A 19546-nucleotide genomic window follows, 5' to 3' on the forward strand; every position below is an offset into this window, starting at 1 on the left:
CTACGTCGCTCACAGGCTGTAGGGTTGAAATCGAAAAAATAACACCAAAAACGATACAGGGAGCTGTTATTTAAGCGCGCTTCTTGAAAATTATTCGATGACTGAACAGGTTCTGATGATTCTTACAGCTACATCTTGTTTACCACTGTGCGGGAATTAGTATATGACACATTTTTTGTGCAAAAGAGGCAATCACCTTCCACACCAGCTAAAAAGGTTTCAGATATACCTTTAAACCTGTTTGTGTGTATCCGTCGCTCATATAGAGGACGCTCACTTTCTAATCCTAATAAAAGAAAAAATATAATTAACACGAAGACCTGAAACTGCTTTACATTATATACAAGGTGAGACACGTACACGGAACTAGAGGTGCTTTGAAATTTAGAAACGTTACACGTATGATGAGAGTTAGGCTCGGCGCGGCTCGACTGCGAAATGAGCGAGGTGCGCAGGAGGCTCGGGCTGGCTACTGTATGGCGGCGTCGGATCGGAGGGGGGGAGAAGACAGGGTAGGATTCTTCCGGGCTTTGAGCACGAGGGAGGAGATCGGAGGACGGGGGGGATTCGAAGGAAATTCGGCGCGGTTCCAGGTATGCGTCTAGGGATACGGTCATCAAGGCGGAGGAAGGCGACGGAGGGCCGCCTTGGGAACTGGGAGGAGGAGGCAGCGCGGGGAGCGTGAGAGGGCGGGGCACAGGCGGCGGGGTGTGGACTCTGGACGGAGGCGCGGAAGGCTCGCTGAGAGGGGTGTGGAAGCCGCGGGGGGAAGCGGGGCTGTCGGGCGTGTGGAAGCCGCGCGACTCCGAGTCGCCGCGCACCAGCGGCACCGCCTCCGTGTCGCCCGGCTGCGTGTCCGACTCCTCCTCTTCTATGTACGGTTAGCGGGATGGAATGGAACAACATTCACCGTTTCCATCACAAGATACGTTAAAATTGCATACCAGTTCGTTTCTACGTAGATTTCATGTGGAAAAAACCTGCGTTTGAAGCCTATTTCTATCTACATGGGTCTCTATTGCTTCCCATAAAGTTTTAAGTGATAATATATTGTTTGTCCGCATTTTCGATAGCCATAATTTGGTTTTTCTTAGAAACGCGTAACTTTTTAGGATTGCCATAAAACAAATCTAACCTAACCTATCTATAGGATAACCTAAGGAAATTCCTGAAAAGTTAACGGTTTCGGAGTTATGACTAATGATAATATGACTATCATTACATTATGACTTTCAATAATTATGCTAAACAAAGGGATCCGAGATCTACATAAATAAATAAATTGTGCGATAACCCATGTTAGCTAATATGTACCCAATCGTCTCAAAATTCAAATGAATTATTAGGTACTATTTTGTTGGGAGAAGAAATATGCACTGGTTTGAGTTTAGTTTCATCATTATTAATACAATGTGTGGCATTTTGCATATTGTTTGGTGAATTTTGTGGACCTCAATAAGGTTATCGGTAAACATTTCGAGTACATTCAACATTCGGAGAGTTTTTTTAAGATACTTTTAAAACAATATTAAATAAAAAATCACAAGACCTTACCTCGATCATGGTGTTTCGGGTCCTTGTTCAAAACCCCGTGGATCTTTTTCTGGTTAGCTTTTATTCTCTCCATCTTTACTTTGATCTTTTCTAATATCCTGATTTCCTGGTCCTCTTGGAGATGCATTTGTTTTTGCCGCAGCTCTTCAATAAGTTCGGCTCCTCTGAAAAACACAGCAGTTCAGGCCATGTCTTTATATGTGATATCAATTAATGGAAAATGCTGAAGAGATTGCCATGACACCGTCTGTTACTGATCTCAAATATTAATTTGACTTGTGGTCAATAATGGTATTTTTTTTTTGTAATACATAGCTTTCTGTTTTCACTGCTAGTTATATTTGCGATGTTTGACTCACTGTAACATATACCTGACTGAGCATATGTGAAGTAACAGGTAAACTATCAAACCAAGGCAATTTGGTCTGTTTTACTGTAAGCAATCTGAACACGTCTTTATTTTTAAGAGAGTGTAGTGGGTGCCGCCGACTGTACCTGCTAGTATTTATAACTATAAAAAGTTACCTGGACGCCAGAACGGTAGTGGCTTTGCTTTCATCGATGACTCTGTAGAAGTAGTAACTGTGGAAGAGTCTCCGCTGCAATATTAGGAAGGCGAAGCACACGCCGTCCCAAGCCAGGCCGATGTCTTCTTGAGGTACTGTGCATTTTGTGTTCTAGAATAACAATAATAATGACACATTATGGCATCGACTTCGTCCACGCCTCCTAAATGACACGTGCACGGGAAAGACTTACTGTACCTAATTCCAAGAATTGAAGTAGTCAACTAGCATTGTTTTTACGAAAGTTATTGTCATCTGATTTTCGAACTCAAAGGGACTATTCCTTATTGAAATTAGACTGGTCCTCATGATGTTTACCCTCATCGAAAAACGTGAAATGGTAATAAAGTATTGATATTTCGTAAATTCCAGAAATCCCATAGATACGAGCCTAGTTTTGAATCTTAAATTAAAGTCGTACGCTTTGCCGCTAAGCTACCAACTCTGCTTTTAAATAACTAATAGTCAACTGAAAAATATGGATCACCTTGTTATAACTTTCCATCTTAATGAAACTTCCAAGTGTGCCGGCAAACTTGTCCACGCAGCCTATACCCAGCAGTTGCACCAGCCAACAGGCGTGGAGTTGTGTGGTCTCGCGGAACAGGCAACCTGGGATTTGCAGTATCACCTTTATCGCCACTACAGACACGTTGTAGCGAAGCAGCCATGACCACCTGTGGGTTTTAAGAAATTAACGTAATCTGTGAAATAAGTTTAACAAAACAATAAATACTAAAAGTAATATACCGTAAGTAAAATTACTGCCTTTGAGCATTTGTACTCTCTGATTATGTCTATACTCCTTTGCCTATACGCCGTTGTACTAACGTGTTTTTTTCTTGTTGTTTATTTTTGCACAAGTAAGTATTTTACTACTACTATGATCAAATCAGGGAATTCTTGAAAAAAGTCCAGGTCAAGAACACTCTCATCCAGCGAGCGTGTATGAGCAATGATATGAAAGTGAAGGAAGCGGAAATCCGAGGGCTCTGCCTACCCCTCCAGGAAATAGGTGTGATTATAAATCTGTATGTATATGTATGTACTACTATAGGTACTGTCACGCGGTGCGCGCTGGGCGAAGCATTCGCATTTTTATAGAAGAGCACAGTGTACAATTCAATGTTTTGGCCCTGTACATTTTACTATAAATGGGCTGGCTATAGTGGATTATGCGGCCGGTAACTAAGTTATCAAGCGCTAATGTTAGACTTTTCGGTTACAACAAGGTACAGTATCATCTACTCCTACGTGCGCTACCTAACGCGTCTAATTATTATTAAACCTAATATGAAAAAAAAAAACAATAAAATGTACACTTAGCTTACCATTGTAAAATAGCCTGCTTCGGTCTCAAATAGAAGTCCGTCCCTTGCCACAGGAAGATGAACGAGCCGATGAGATACCCCATGGAGAACAGGTTGACGCGGTTCGTGCCCGTCAGGAACATGATGGCCAGAGTCACCCACAGCATGCCCAGGAACACCATGCGCTTTAACACGTCCAGCCAAGTGCTGGTTGGAAAAAAAATTAAAATAAAGTGGCAGTGGTAGTGTTGCTGTGGACAAATTAATGTAGATTTGAAAAACATTATTATAATTTCATTATTTCTATTGTACGTCTGTCTACTTGAAACTGAAAAGTAAATGTTTTTAAGGCTATCCTCTCTCCCCGACAACTGTATATGTGGTCAAAAAATAGAAACAAAATCCAATTCTAAATTGAAATCTACAATATAGTTTTCTCACTACCAAATTTAGAGCCCTGAAAGTTGAAGGCTTAATATGTATACAAGTAATCTCGCCATTTAATCCGTTCGGATAGTTTTTTAGTCTGAACACAGGAAAACATAACTTTGTCTATATGTAGTTATGTACCCGACAACGCCGAGGAAGTCCGGCACAGGATTGACGAAGCTCGGCGTCTCCCAGTCCTGTCCTATATCCTCGCTGTTCGACCCTCCCGGATACTCTTCGCCCCTTCGTTCGAGTCTGAATACACGAAGTTGTCGCGACGCAAACACCAACAAAAAAAAATCGAAGACGAGCTTGGTGGCGTGAGGCGGATTGTCAGCGTATGGGAGGAACAGGAATGTTCGGAGATCTTTGTTCCCCTGAAAATAACCACAGAAATTAGAACCCCTATTTATAAGTAGGTTTCATTAAAGTCAAGCTAAAAACCATATATTTATATTAACTTTGCAGTTAGTCTAAAGTAAAATATTGCAAAAGTTAAAAACATTGCAGTAGGGTTGGCAAGAATGCGCCGCGACATAACCGCGCGTGTGTACTGTACCTATGTCGCTCGCTAGATACCGTAGCGACGTACTCGTGCTAAACCTACAGGCAATCGCACAGGCAAGTCCTACACAGCCATTAGCCAACGATGTCAATCATCATTGTAATCTCATTAGCTGTATAGCACATAAACTTCTTTTAGCTTTTAGACATTATTAGAGTACAAAGATCGCACTTTATACTATTTTTAATGTAGTTTTACTCACAGCAGTATCCGTTCCCCATGGATACGTGACGCAGAACTGAGGTAAGAACCCAACCGCTATCATGTACTGTACAGGCACCAGGATCGTGATGAATACAGTGAAAGCCGTCCACACCCGCGCTTGGCTCGGTCTCTTGAGGGACACCAAGAGTAGCAGCCAGAAGGAGTACAGTACCGCATATATGTCCATACGCGATCCTATTACACCTATTAAGCATATTAGGGTCACCTAGGGCAAAATCAAAAATCATTGTCAATGTGAATCCAAGTAAGCAAATTTTATTAGGGAAACCATATAGCAGAGAAATATGCATTAAGAAGTCTTGTATGATTTATACTAAAAACTTAAGGTATTAGGCTTATCTCTCTCTGGTTTAAGATTAAAAGTAAGTATTCGAGTATTTTATTGTTATTACCTCAACACCGAACTTGTAAAAACCATAGTTGATCATGTACTTTGCACAGTAAACCAAGTTAATATCAGCTTCCTTCCGCGTGACCTCTGGAAACAGAACCTTCTCTTGTTGATTGGATGTCCATCCTTGATCTCTGTAATCGTAATACACATAAATCATTCAAATAAAAACTAAAACACACTACGGGTGTTTAGTTTTGTTTGGATTTCCCACTTTCTGAAGACAGTATAAATCTATATGTCCCCGGCCATAAAAATTATCAATCTCTTTTCTCAAAATCCGCTAAACAATTATGACGCTAAGGTGAAAAACACGAAATTAGACACTACATACATTTTTACCATTTTCGTATTTGGGTAATAAAATTATGCTTGCAGATTTATTTGACGTGTTTTTAATTAATTATATTTTTTATTTGAATGATGTATACGTTTTTATTTAATTCTATTTTATGATATAATTCGTTTTAATTTTATATTTTATTTCATTAACTCAAATAGGTAGGAATAGAGTTCTAGGTTTCAGCGCACACATATCTGTAGATACACAATACAAACCTTTTTGTTTGCTGTCGGTACGTGACTAGAGAATGGAATGTGAACACGACTATAAGCCCTATGTAGTCTTTAAGCAGCACTGCCAAGTTTCGGTTTTTCGTGAAACCGAGCCATTCTGCGTTGTTATATGTGGTTTCCTTTGATTCATCGTAGCTCTGAAAAAAAATGATACTTAAAACATTATTAACAAAGACGTAGTAATAAACAGATAAATTTATATTGGTCCAACATAAAATATGTTATCTAGATGGCGCCACATTAGAGAGGTCTTAATAATCCTTACTTCATATGTATAAGCCATATGGGGCGATGTCACTTTACTCTTTGGGAAATGTATAACGTGCACTGTGTATAAAGTCAAGACCCTGAACTTATTTTATAATGCATCTTAGTGGATTCTAAGTTTCGTTAATACATATTATTTTTCTACTACTTTTCATTTCTGGGCTCCTAGCTCAACTATAATATTCATTTCGATATGCTGTAGTCAATTATAAGGATTTCACCAATCACGTGCCGCCGCGCTCCCATAGAAAAGACATAAACGGGCAACTATTTCATGAGCATATTCATTTCACGCGCGTTTATGTCTTTTGTACTACATTTTTGTCAACTGAGATACTTACTAGTGATATGTTTTATGATAAAAAAAAGACTTGTACAAAAAGTATTGTATACGCTAGTGACATAATCACATTATATAAAATAATATTAATAGGTATACTTACAGTACAGTTGACATCAAATACACTAGGCCGGATGTATTCTATTTGATACACCATCTTTGCCATGAAGTAAACTGTGATAAGTGTGGATATGAAGAGGATAATGATTCGCTGTTTCTTGCCGTTGAGCAGTAGCGCGGGTGCTACGATTAGCATGATAGGTACATGCATTGCGCATACCTGGAAGACCAAGAAGCATATGTGAGTAGGTAAGTACGTCGATACGTCGTTGATATACTTATAGATTTCAGTTAGATACAACGCGCTTGCATTGGAGGGTCTGCCACCGGCCTAAATGGGATACTTAACCTAGAAATTGACACTACTTTAGAAAATGTTAATTATTTTATCAAATATTTTGATTTTTTAGCCTCGTTAGCTAAAGACATCGGTTCGAATCAGGCCTTCACCACTGGAGGGCTCCGTCACTTTTATTTCAGTATATGACATCTACATATTTCAGTTGAAATTAACACTTCACGCTAATGAACATGCCGTTTCTGTGCAGTTCGCTATAGTTCATGCACGCTATCGATACGTCAAAATCTAATCAAATCAATTATTTTTTCAGAAATGCCGCCTAAGTATATGAAATTGCAAAAGTAATACACGTCATTATAACTAACCTTAAATCCAGCCTCAAATGTGTTAGCGATGTATTTTAGACTAGCAACATAACACAAGGATTTATTTATTTATTTATTTATTTATTTAATCTTTATTGCACAAAAGAAAACCTTATAGTACAAAAGGCGGACTTAATGCCATGAGGCATTCTCTACCAGTCAACCTTTAGGCAAAGCAGAGAGATTGTGGGCGGTGCTACTTTAACAACAACAACCAAATATAATACAATAACATACCATACATACATAATACATACATACATAAATATACATACTTATATTTCTTATAATATATATTTATCATAATGATTTAATTGGAGGACTGCACCTTTTGCACAGCTAAATCATTACGATAAATCGTGATGACTTGACTATTAGTACTAATGTTTACGTTAAAGCTAAACATGGGCGGTGGCAAATACAGGCAGGGGGGGGCAACACAAAATTTTACATAAAATGTATGCCCCTAGGCCTGGGCCTAGCCCCCCCCCCCCTAGACCTCCGGCGATATCAAACCCCCCTCCCCCCCATTCACTGGCTGGCTACGCCCTTGAAGCTAAAGCTAGAGTAATAACAAAATCAACTTACCCGCATAACACAAACCAGCGTGAGAGACAGGAACACAACTTTAGTGAGGTGCAAGTACATATACATGAACACGTAGTCGATCCACTCGTACAGGCAGGCCTTGAAAGAGGCGCCTTTCCGCGCGCACCACTGCCGGAACGGTGTGGACTGGGGCTCCGTGATCGTGGGTGCGTAGGATCGCGACCGAGATGGTTTCCTGTACAAAAGTACTTCTTTAATCTAGTCATTCCTGATGTCCTTTATAATCAAACATTCCTGATGTCCTTTATAATCAAAATGTAGTGATAACGTCGATGCCTTCTCGATTTGACCTTTTTTCGGAGCCTTTTTTAGATTTCCGAAACCTAATTCAACACGATCCTGTACGCGATTATGATCATAAATAGGTTTGGTAATTGAATTAAAACGACAGTTATTTTCGCTGACCTGTGCAAATTACGTTTAGTATTATACGTAGATAACGACTGTTCCGCTTCGGTAATAGAACCTGCCGCGGATACTTTGTCCGCTTCCTCCTCAAGTGGCAATGGTGGCACCTGCAGAAACAAAAAAAAGGAATGTGTATTTACACATATACTAGTAGATTTAGTTTGCTAGTTGAGTCGAAAACTCTCGCAGGGTTAATGTAGAGACTGTACTTAGCTTTAGGCTATAAATAGGCATCAGATGTACACATGAAACGCAATAAAATATTTGACTTTGACTTTGAAAGCCAACGGCCAAAGTTATTTATAGAGACTAGACAGCGACAAAGCCAAACTAAGACTACATTTCAATATAACCCTTTCGCAAAGGGCCCCTTGAAGTAAAGGATCATCAGGTTTTAATACGTATCAATATCAAATGGCCTCAATTACTCTGAACATAACACAAATTGTCGCGGAAGCTGTCAAAGTGCATCCAGTTTTACCGCCAGTTCGCGCTCGTCATCCATACGATCCAGTCGCCTCAATTCAAGTTACCATAGGCACAATAATTACACTCAAAAGCGACGAAAACATTTATAAAGTGACATTTTTACTGCTCTTTACTGTGGTTGATAAAACTGAACTCAGCTCTAATTAACATAAAATGAGAACATATCCTTTTTATTTTAATTTCACTTACATCGTCCTTCATGGTCGAAGCGCCAGCGTTGCTCGGTCTGCTCGACTCATTTCCATTTCTGACTATACTATTAGTATTTGTACTGTAAGAAAAAAAGTTATGAGGCAGAGCGGCTCTCGTTATCTTATCTGTTTTGGAACGCGCACGGCGCAGTTTACTAATTGCCCAGTAGAACTCGCATAAATGGCTTCACTAACAGCAATAGTTATGGCTTAAACTATAGACCTTATTTCATTATAACAAGGTTTACGAGTGGCCAGTTAATAATGTCTAAGGTAGTATAACTTCTCGCGAGAATAAACAATAACACAATCTTTAGATCAAGTTTCTGTTGTTGGTAGAAGAGCCGACTGTAAAATTTCGTACCGACTTGATACCGCGATAAAATGGACAATGGTTTTCCATACAAGTGATGCTAAGTCCAAATTTGATAGTCTGTCACAGCGGAACTTACCGAAAGTACAAAAACAAGGCCACTTCCGGTGCGAAAAAGGGGGGCTGATTTAACCCATCCGAAATATAGTTATGGCAGCAGTTAGAAATTTAATAGCAGACACAGAAAAGCGAAATCTGTCAGTAGTTTGTCAGAAGTGCTTGGCAGACGCTCTTCAAGGTGACCATGCTTTTATGGGAAACCATTGTCCATTTCATCCGGTATCAAGTCGATGCAAAATTTTGCAGTCGGCCCTTCTACCGTGTGTTCAGTTCAACGCGGTTCGAGTGATGGGCGTCCCGCTAAATGTGAAGTCTTTTTTTTTTCATGGCTAAACGGTGATCAGTTGCAAGACTGATTGATTGCGTATAAGTACTCAGATTATACGTATGTGTTGAGGTCAGCGCCTTCTACCAATCTGCTGTACGTGGTAAAACTTCAAATGGATAAAAACAATATGTCTATCGCAAACTATAACAGTATTAATACGTACGTAGTGTTCGGGTCTGAAAGGGCCATAAAGTCTTTATGGAAGTAGTGCACCTGCATTATTGTTATTATCAAAAAGCAAGTGGGTGTGAGAAGCTTGACGAACAAGTCCGCGGGATGGTATGGCTCCAACCCGAGGTCATTTTGCCTGAAAGAAACATACAAATTATATGACTGGCTAGTTATTGCTCCAAAAATTGAATGTTTCCCTCTTACTTTACATTATGCATGCATCTGTGAAGGAATTCAAAGATGTATGTGAAGTCTCAAATCATCGAGAAAATTCTAACAACCCCAAACACAATTAGTTTGAGTTTGTTTTATCACAGAGTTCCCATGACCACCTCTTGTCTCCATCTTCAGATAAGCTCCATGTCATCATAATATTGCATTGTCATCCGATTTATATATGTATGCCAAATTTCAGCTCAATCGGATATCGGGAAGTGAGTGGGCCAAATTTAGCTTACAAGATATGACCGACACCAACATACATGCTGCGCAAGTTAAATAAAAGCTTGTAAAAAAACGCATTAGGCCAGTAGTAGGACTAAGAAATAGGGATGATATGCTTGTATTTGTATATTATAGTGTGTTAGTACTTAAAATGTCATGTTCATCGAGCAACACCGGCTTTCGACACGTCGGAGCCCAAGCGATATCTTACGAAACGTGCATACTGTTGCACTTCTCACTCACTACATTACATACAAAATCCAATATGTCATGATGACACAAATACATACACTATGACACACGTCAAAGTCAAATTTTGCACACCTCGATCTCTTTTTGTGTACAACACGCAGCGCGCTATGCCCAGTTGGGCATGCGCTCGGCAGAGGGGAAATAGTACGAACCTTCCCGGTGTTACGGTGTCTATAACTTTCTGTAACAGAACTTACAGTTGTACGGAGATGTGAAGATACTTCTCTATAGTGTTGGGGAAGCCGTCGAATTGATATATGTAGATGAGAATGAGGTTGATCATGGAGTATATGATCACTGTTATCCAGAAGATATACATCAGTCGTCGCCACCAGTACCAGCTCATCTGTTAAAATAATTAGTTTAATTATAAACAGTTTACTAAAATGAGCGTGTATATGTCGGTAGAGTTCAAACTCACAAAAATGTATTAAAATAAAAATATAATCGATGGACAAATAATGTGTCTCTTTTGAGTGATCGAAATGAAGTGATTTTATATCGCGCGAATTTTAAATGAGAATTTTGACAGGCCAGTACAAATCTAACGCCAGCTTTTATGACTTCGCCTACCTACTATACCTACCATATATATATATGGCGGCTCGCAGTCACCACAAATTGTTGCGCCCATACTAATTTAGTTAGTACCTGTTAGTAGTTTAGGACCTGTACTCAAGTAATTAATAAACAAATAAATAGAAAGAAGAAAGAAAGAAGTTCTACAGGTAAACACGGGCTGTTGTGCTATAAAAAGGTGCAGGATGCAACTAAGTAGTACTCCGAACGCGCGACCACGGGTCTTTGTAAGCGCTTCGTAACGCGGAGCGCAGTGCAGCACGAAAACACACCCAGCGCTCAAAACGATTCACGGTTATCATATCAAAAGCTTTTGAAACATTCATATAAGTCGCAAAATACAGAAGCAAACTTACTTGGAACATGAGTATAAATCCGAGGCATAAGAACATGTAGACGATTCTGAAGATAGTCATCCTGGTGCCCGTGATACCAATAACGAACAGCATAATGACGACCACGTATATCCAGTAACGAGCGCAAGCTGCCCTGAGGAAATCTCCTACTTTGATCAACAAGCGCGAACGTTGTTCTTCTTCACGCTGCGCTTCTATCACTGAAACGTAAATAATAGGCTTTTAAAATACATGTAGCATTGCTGTGGTAACTGTTTAAGCGGTGATAAAAATGTATCAAGGGTTCCTTTCCAAGCACGCCTTGGGCTCAAGATTTTATCGATGCAAAAGGAAGAAAATACAGTAAGCGCTCTGTAATCCGGAATCCGATATTTTCCCCGTTTGCCGGATTGTTGGAACTGCCGGATTAGTGGATTTCTATGGGAAATAAAAGTACGAAACTAACACGTGGCACTACCGAACAATGCTACCGCTCTGTAATTCGGCGTTCGGCTCTGACAACTGCCGAATTATAGAGCGGGCCATCTAAGACGCCAACTGCCGGATTAGTGAGCGCCTACAATAGTATTGTCTCTGCTTGTTGCTAGTGTATGTGTGAAAAGGCAATCACGGCACTCTTTGAAGAAAGTTGACTTTTTAGAAGTAGAAATTTGGTGGGAAGATTTTTAGTCAATATTATATTTAGAACTTAGTTAAAAGTGCAGTGCAATCTTTCCGGGAAATGTGCATACTTATCAATTAGAGAAATTATAGTAATATTCTAGTACTTATTAGAAGTCAATTTAAATGCAGGAGCCAGTTTAAGGAAACAAATAGAACAAAATGCGGATAGCATATGCAGAAAAAATATTCTACAAAATTAGTTTGAAGTTGAGCATGTGAAATTATTTAAGAAAGATCGGAGAAGTCGGAGAGTCAGATATTAGGCACGCAGTTATCAAAATATTTACCACCGGCTAGACCTGATGCGTGGATGACATAAAAACACAACTCTTGGTTAGATTTGGCATTTGAATGTTTTCAAAGATGACTCTAGTTATTGTAATTTATCAAAGTTATATACTGAATACATAAAATGTAAAAGTAAATGGATTATATCCAAAATGGCATGGCACGTTAAAAATACAAAAAATATTATAATACGCACATTAAAACAATATATATATATACCAAAGCAGTTAGGATAATTATTTCTTATGATAATATCGAATCGGATCCCTTTGTTTGACATAATTATTGTAAGTCATAATGTAATGATAGTCATATTATCATTAGTCATAACTCTGAAACCGTTAACTTTTCAGGAATTTCCTCAGGTTATTCTATAGATAGGTTAGGTTAGGTTAGGTTTGTTTTATGGCAATCCTGAAAAGTTACGCGTTTCTGAGAAAAACCAAATTATGACTAACGAAAATGCGGACAAACAATACATTATGACTTAAAACTTTATGGGAAACAATAGAGACCCAATATCGAATACATGTATGTATGACAATCTATCGCGTAATGTGGATTATAAGGAAACGAACGGCATGCCACCAGCCATACGCTAACGATATGGTGTATGGTAACACACTAAAAGACAATTATTTGAAAACCATTGGTAAATGGCCACAGTGGAAATGGTCAGCTGCAGGCACCACTGTACGCCAGTAAAGACAGCGCTACTGCCAGATCTTGCGCACGCGCTGACGATCGCCCTGAACATGCAGGTGGAAGACTTAATCAAGAACGTACCACTGGCCGCAGTAGACACAGTCAGCTGCAGCGGCGCCGCCATGTCCGTGATAACGGCGGACTGACGCCGCTGTCTGATCTCCTGCACGCGCTGACGGAGCGTCACCCAGAACATGCAGGTGAAGAGGGACTTGATTAGTAGAGGCACGAAGGGCATTCTGGGTGGTGGACTTAGACCTATCTGCTGTAAGTTGATGCCCTGCAAAGAAAGTGATAAGTTATAAACTGAAATAAATGTCATATACGAAAGAAAAAGTGACCAGTGCTCAAGGCTGGAAACAAAGCAGCATCTTCTGCAATCGTGGGAGATGCCTAAACCACTCGGCCACGTGGGTCACGGCGGAATGGGTAGATATTTTCTCTAGTATATGCAATTTCTTGATGGCTTACGGCGCCCACTAGCCATCTTTAAGGTATTTCAAGTTATTTCATACGGGCTATGGAATCAGGGATTAGATACAAATATAATAAACGTCAGTTAAGCCATATTTATTTACAATGCTGATAAATGGACGACAGCAGCTCCGCTTCCGTCAGAGCCATTCTGAGATATCAGCTAACATACATATTTTGATTAGAGCACGAGCAGTAGCGCTATCTCTGTCATACGTATATGCGCGAAGTGCATTAAGCGATTAGAGCTCGATGCTCTAGTGCTGTCTCTGTTGCGCGAAACGCATATAGGGATTAGAGCGCGAACAGTAGTGCTATCTCTGTCACTTGTATGTGCAATATAGGATTAGATTACATCTGCTTATTCTTTCACCTTCATCTGAAATAAGATGTAAAATGTCTTACCGTTTCATTATAAATAGACGATGGCAGCTCGGCTTCCGTAAGATTCATGCCGTAGATGTACTGCGCGAGCAGCAGCAGCACGGCGTACAGCACCAGCACGGGGCTTGTCTTCAGCATGAAGGAGCGCTGGTCCTGGCACAGCCACACGATGTTGGCCCACATCAGGAACACGAACGTCAACCACGAGTGGTACATTATGCTCCACGCCATCATTGTGATCGTGGTCGCTATGTACGACGACCTGAAAACCGCAAACATACGTAGAATAAAGATTGATTGGAATATGATCTTAGACGATAACGGGTGGTGAAAACACTCGAAAGCAAGTGACTGTAAAATTGAAACACATTACACTAGACACACAGAACCGACTACTACCAACACTAGGATTACTTAAAAGACGGGCTCGCATATATTGAGCTGTCTTGTGAGAGAATTGCCGCGAGAAACACCTCGCTTCGAGCGAGGCAAATCAGACACCGAGCTGTTTCACATGGCAATTTCTTTTCGAGCCTGCTCGTTTTGTGTGAAACTCAGTTTAGAGAAGATTTGAAATATTTACCTGATCACAACTTGGAAGAAATCTACTACAGCAGCTAATATATCATCCATCAGTGTTGGCTCGTTGAATTCAGTATTAGATTCTGCAAAATAATAAAGAGCACTAAAATATTTATCATTTATAGAAGTTAGAAGCCAGTGACCACTAAGTCAAAAGATTTTTAAATTATGTTGCTTTGCGTCACAAACAGCATCTGACCAGGGTCGCTTTTCAGGTCAAGGTGAAATAACACAGGACTTGAGGATATTCCTAATAAGCAAGAAACCACTTGAAAGATGGAATATTCTAATGGAGTGCTTTGTCACCACTCTAAGATCAAAGAAGGTGGTGTTTTGCCTTATTACCTTATACCTATTCTAACGTGAACTATGTCATGTCATAGATTTGGCCTTAAAATAAGTGTCAAGAAGACTGAAGTTCTGGTCCTCGACACAATTGCCAATCCGCAGGTTGACTTTAAACTCGGACGGGACTCACTTAAACTAGTAGAGCAGTTCAAATACCTGGGTAGCACGATTACAGCTAAGTGCCACCTTGACAACGAAATTAACTGCAGAATAGGAGCCGCTGCAGGTGCGTTTGGAAAACTTCGTTCCAAGGTGTTTCGGTCACACGATATAAAGCTTTCTACTAAAATAGCTGTATACATGGCTATTGTCCTGCCGAATCTTTGACCGTGGTCTGACCGTGTTAGAAACACGGAGATCCTTAGGCGTGCCGATGTCGCTGGAATAGAGGCCCACCTAATGAGACGACAGCTACGATGGTGCGGTCACGTCTCCCGCATGTCCCAAGACCGAGTCGCGAAACGCATCTTCTACTGCGAACTGCATGATGGAAAGCGCAAACAAGGCGGCCAATTCTTGCGGTTCAAAGATGTGTTGAAACGGCATATGAAGAGAGCTTATATAGAGCCAACGAAGTGGGAGAGTCTAGCCAGTGACCGTCCACGTTGGAGGCATATTGTGCAGACTCAGGTGCGTCAGTTTGAAGCCAGGCGGCTCACAGAACTCGACGCTAAGCGCGACGAGCTGAAGGCCAGACCACCTGCGGCCATACTTTACAATTATGTCGGAGGGGTGCTGACTTGCAACGAGTGTGGTCGTACATTTGCTGCAAAAATTGGCTATATCAGTCACCTGAGAGCGCACCAGCGACGCTCTCAGCGGTAGAACGCAGTCGCTGTGGTCGAAAACGGCTAGGAGAGATGACTTGTAAATTACCTTCATCTGGAATAGTGACGGAACCGGACGGGTCCTGCTGCAGCCTCCTGATGGACGAGCGCGACCGCCCGGCCGGCCACCGCTTGCTGGGGCTCATGTTGCGGATCAGCTACATATGTAACACACGATTATAGCACAGTCTATTCTATATATTTTACTGCCTGTACCTTTGTACATTCTCTAAAACCATTAGGTTAGCACCCCTGCATACATATTTGTATGCAGAGATGCGAAGCTAATAACTATGCTAACTGTACACAGGTACAGCTAGTAAAATATATAGAATATTTTAGATTTCAATATTTATTTCTGCAAATTTTAAATTTGAATTCGTTGTAGATACAGGATTTAGATTATTTAACAGAAAAGTAGAATACTAAAGCTTAATTATTTTCAAATAATTGTTAATTTTGTTTCAATTTATCATTTCAATATACACATAACCATCGATGGCAACGAGCTACGTTTGAAACTATTACTTTGTGTTTACAACATTTGGTACGGGTAAGAAACAATAAAAAACAGCCGTTCTGATCTAGTCAGATCTTTGTCGAGACTTTAGGACTTAGTTTTCTATTTTGACATTAATTAATTATTCGTAGTGAAACATACATACTTTTATACGTATAATTTCATATGATTCAAATTAACCCTTTCGGTACCACAGTTTGGGCAAGATAACTTGACAAAAGGACCGAAAACGTTAAAACTACATAACAAAAAAATTAAAACAAACAAACAAATTACATTCAGGACAAACAAACAAACATATAAAGCAAACAATTAAACTTCAATTGTAAAGGTGCATAAACTACATACTATTACTATGAAATACGACCAAGTATCACAATGCATGGAAATCTGTTGAACGCTGCATGATTATAAGATTAATATCCCATTAGCATTTGAACGCAAAGATCTCAGCGTATTACAGAAAAGCAAATTCAGTAAAATTTCCATTATACTGGGTGATTTTGGGGTCGCGATCCCGAACGTCAAAAATGAATTAAGATGATCATACTAAACAGACCTTGTTTAGTAAGATCCCATGCGACCGATATGAAAATCGCAAAAATGTTTACCCCTACGTTTCATCTACTTCGAACCATCAAGATGTCCATTAGTTTTTTTTCGTGATTTTATGGTTAGTCACATGGGGAAATTTGTTTATGAACATCGTATCACATTTTTGACATTCATGATAAAGACCCCAAAATCATCTAGTATAGGTGTTTTCCTGCTGTCGAGGCGAGAACCAGGGCGAAGGGAGGTTTTAAGGGTCAAAATTATTTTCATTGTCATGTTTCTGACCACTCTGTCACTTCCTATTTTTATCTTTTATCAAATAAATAAAAAAAGGTTGAGCGCTAGTGCATTATTCTAGCTGTAGATTATAATTTTCTTGAGATAAAAGAAAAACTAAATTTCACCCTATACAAAAAGCTCCACTCCGTCACATTTTTTGGGGACAAAAAACAATGAAAATAATTTTGACCCTTATACGACCACACAGACAATCGCATGGTATTTTTCGCTTCATCTCGCTTCGTTAGCACCTCACCACCGAATAGAAAAGTAACTTTTTGTCATGTTTAAGAAAATTGAAACCTATTTAGCAAAAGTCGCATATGGTCGTCAACTCGTCAGCGGCTATAACATAATTTAAAATTTTCTTAAACATATTTACGGTGGTTTTCGAAATTCTTGAAACTTTTTAATCAGTAAAAAGCAGTGTTAGCCATAAATGCTGACAAATGGTGGAATGGGAAATCATGACTTTAGTCAGTTCTAATTATTGAGCAAAGAGTCCAGCAACTGCATTCGAATACGCTGAGGTCATTGTTTGTATATGTGGCAATTTTGATGCAAGAGTTGTCTCAAGAACTCTTTTATGTGTTTACAACATTCCATTTTCCCATAATAAAGTAAATAAAATGATACCTACAGGAGTGTTCTCACTGGGACTGCCACGAAGTGAATCTGAATCTATGTAGGAATATGCAACCTATAAAAGAATGAAAGCAAATTGCAAAAAAGTGAACAAATCAATCAAACGGTTTAAGAAGAAACGGAAAACAAAGTGACAAATGTCGATTGCCCATTTCATGTTAAAAAGCATTCATGCTCAAGTCCTAAACCGTTATTGGTTAAAGGATTTATTGTCTAGTATCTACTCTATGTTACAGCATGCTCAATGCTACAGTGATGTTCTAGGTATGTGCACATGTGATGACTAATTCTACTTTAATCTATCTTTATAATCAACGTAATATCAAACACATCTAAACTAATAGACGTACTAGGTCAACGGATTATTGTGAAATGTTAATGACAGCTTCGCTAGATGGTCCTTACTCTGATCTGTGGCGCGTTCTTTGGAGTTTTAAACATCATAATTTTAGTAGGGCTATTTGGCCACTGACGATAGGTGGTATTTTGATGGTAGTACGTAGAAGACTTTTCTAATTGTAGATTTGTAGCCTGCGAAATAAGTCAATGGCGTTTGAGAGTCAGAGACCCACAAATTTAGTAAAACTATTGTAAGCACGGCACAAGTATTCCCTTGACTTGGCATGTTTATTAGATCAGGTGTTTAATATATCAAAGGTGTTAGCATCATATGTATAGCGTTCTACAGTGTAAGCGTGTTGCACTCGTGCGCTTACTCGGACGGTCTTAGTGGCATTCATCCACTTTTCCTTAGGGTTGAGGGAGCCGCCGCGGTGGAACGACACTCCCCGCACAAGCGAGCCATTCAGCTTGCCCGCCTCTACTCCGGTCAGGGCACTCTTTTTTTTCCCCTACATCCATTTGACAGCATACAAGATAAATAAAATGCTTCAATTACATTAAAAAAACTACTCATATATTTTCAGTCTGTTGGCACATTGGGTTATAAAAAGTTATAGCTGAGTTAACGGACGCCACTCGCATGCTAGTACTAGCACGCCTGGGCCCAATACGGTACCAGCAGGCAAAGGCATTTTCATTTAAATTCCAGGGCATCCTTCTCACGCGCATGTTTTAGCGTGAAAAGGAAACACTGAGATTGAAATGAAACCACACCTTCATCCCTTCAGGAACGACGAGCGAGTCGCCAGAGATCCGAGAGTTATCAATACGCGACTTCGTGATGCTCAAACATTATAGGACCCTCTGCGCCATGGGATTTTGCAGTATAACGAAACTTAAATACACAATTACATCGAATAATATCAGTCCCCATCCGAAGAGAGCCGAGACTAAATATCCTGGCGTGAACAGGCAGGCTAATTTTCTTAAGGCACTTGTCTACCATACGTTATATCACTTGACAAAGCATTCTGTTAATAACCATGTTAGTGAAGAAAAAACTGAAAACATCATTCATTCGTAAAATAATTAAGGTAACGTGTACACATACCTTTGGTTTGAATAGTTCCCGCGTCTCTACTCCTAACGCGTAGTAAGTGAAGAGTATAACTAATGGGCTGGCTACAGTCGCCCAGGAGTACTTGCTTGTCGTTTCGTAGGAAAAACTCGCAGGGTTGGTCGCGGTGAGGTTTACCAACTGTGTTAGACCGAAATACCTAAAATTAAATCGTTTTATTGAGTCAAATATCATATTATTGTCTAATTAAAGGCAATACGCTTCGCATGTAAATGGAAGAAAATGTATTTCTCTAGTATGATCATAATCATAATAATTTTTATTCATAAAACCAATTTATATGGCCACATTATGGATCGATTTATAATTACTTACATTTTACACACAGGTACATTATTGAAAAAATGATATTATTATAATTAAGTGGGTATACTATTTCTACAATTTTCATTATATGTGAGCACAGAACTCTTGGTAGGCGTAGAATGGCCGCTCGACAAGTCAGTTTTTTAATCGGCGCTTAAAGCTAATTAAATTGAGACCTTCAACGATATTTCTGGGCAGTTTATCATAAACAGTGAACCCCTGGGTGGCCTGGGTGGGGAGCTTATATATATTTAATTTTAAAAGTTTGAGACGTCCTGAGA

At 39.7% G+C, this 19546-nt stretch overlaps 1 protein-coding gene across 10 annotated transcripts in view; it reads right to left on the reverse strand.

The window, feature by feature from the left end:
• The window catches only part of LOC133517977 (piezo-type mechanosensitive ion channel component), a 78525-nt gene that overhangs the window by 32918 nt on the left and 26061 nt on the right, over positions 1-19546 (reverse strand). For 3 of the 10 annotated variants that reach the window (XM_061851492.1, XM_061851494.1, XM_061851497.1), the window contains exons 7-28: positions 18933-19098; positions 17885-18010; positions 15530-15638; positions 14307-14388; positions 13745-13985; positions 12947-13145; positions 11210-11409; positions 10472-10620; positions 9571-9714; positions 8645-8726; positions 7964-8073; positions 7538-7733; positions 6327-6503; positions 5599-5753; positions 5042-5174; positions 4627-4854; positions 4001-4236; positions 3452-3637; positions 2608-2797; positions 2080-2231; positions 1555-1718; positions 398-871 (exon numbers count right to left, since the gene is read on the reverse strand). In XM_061851492.1, the coding sequence (XP_061707476.1) occupies positions 398-871; positions 1555-1718; positions 2080-2231; positions 2608-2797; positions 3452-3637; positions 4001-4236; positions 4627-4854; positions 5042-5174; positions 5599-5753; positions 6327-6503; positions 7538-7733; positions 7964-8073; positions 8645-8726; positions 9571-9714; positions 10472-10620; positions 11210-11409; positions 12947-13145; positions 13745-13985; positions 14307-14388; positions 15530-15638; positions 17885-18010; positions 18933-19098 (3899 nt within the window). Of the gene's footprint in view, positions 1-229; positions 287-397; positions 872-1554; positions 1719-2079; positions 2232-2607; positions 2798-3451; positions 3638-4000; positions 4237-4626; positions 4855-5041; positions 5175-5598; positions 5754-6326; positions 6504-7537; positions 7734-7963; positions 8074-8644; positions 8727-9570; positions 9715-10471; positions 10621-11209; positions 11410-12946; positions 13146-13744; positions 13986-14306; positions 14389-15529; positions 15639-17474; positions 17535-17884; positions 18011-18195; positions 18413-18932; positions 19099-19546 lie in introns of those variants that run through there. The other 7 variants (XM_061851498.1, XM_061851500.1, XM_061851499.1 and 4 more) reach the window with 5 other exon arrangements.

Source organism: Cydia pomonella, chromosome 5 (assembly GCF_033807575.1).
Source record: "Cydia pomonella isolate Wapato2018A chromosome 5, ilCydPomo1, whole genome shotgun sequence".
Lineage (NCBI taxonomy): Eukaryota > Metazoa > Arthropoda > Insecta > Lepidoptera > Tortricidae > Cydia > Cydia pomonella.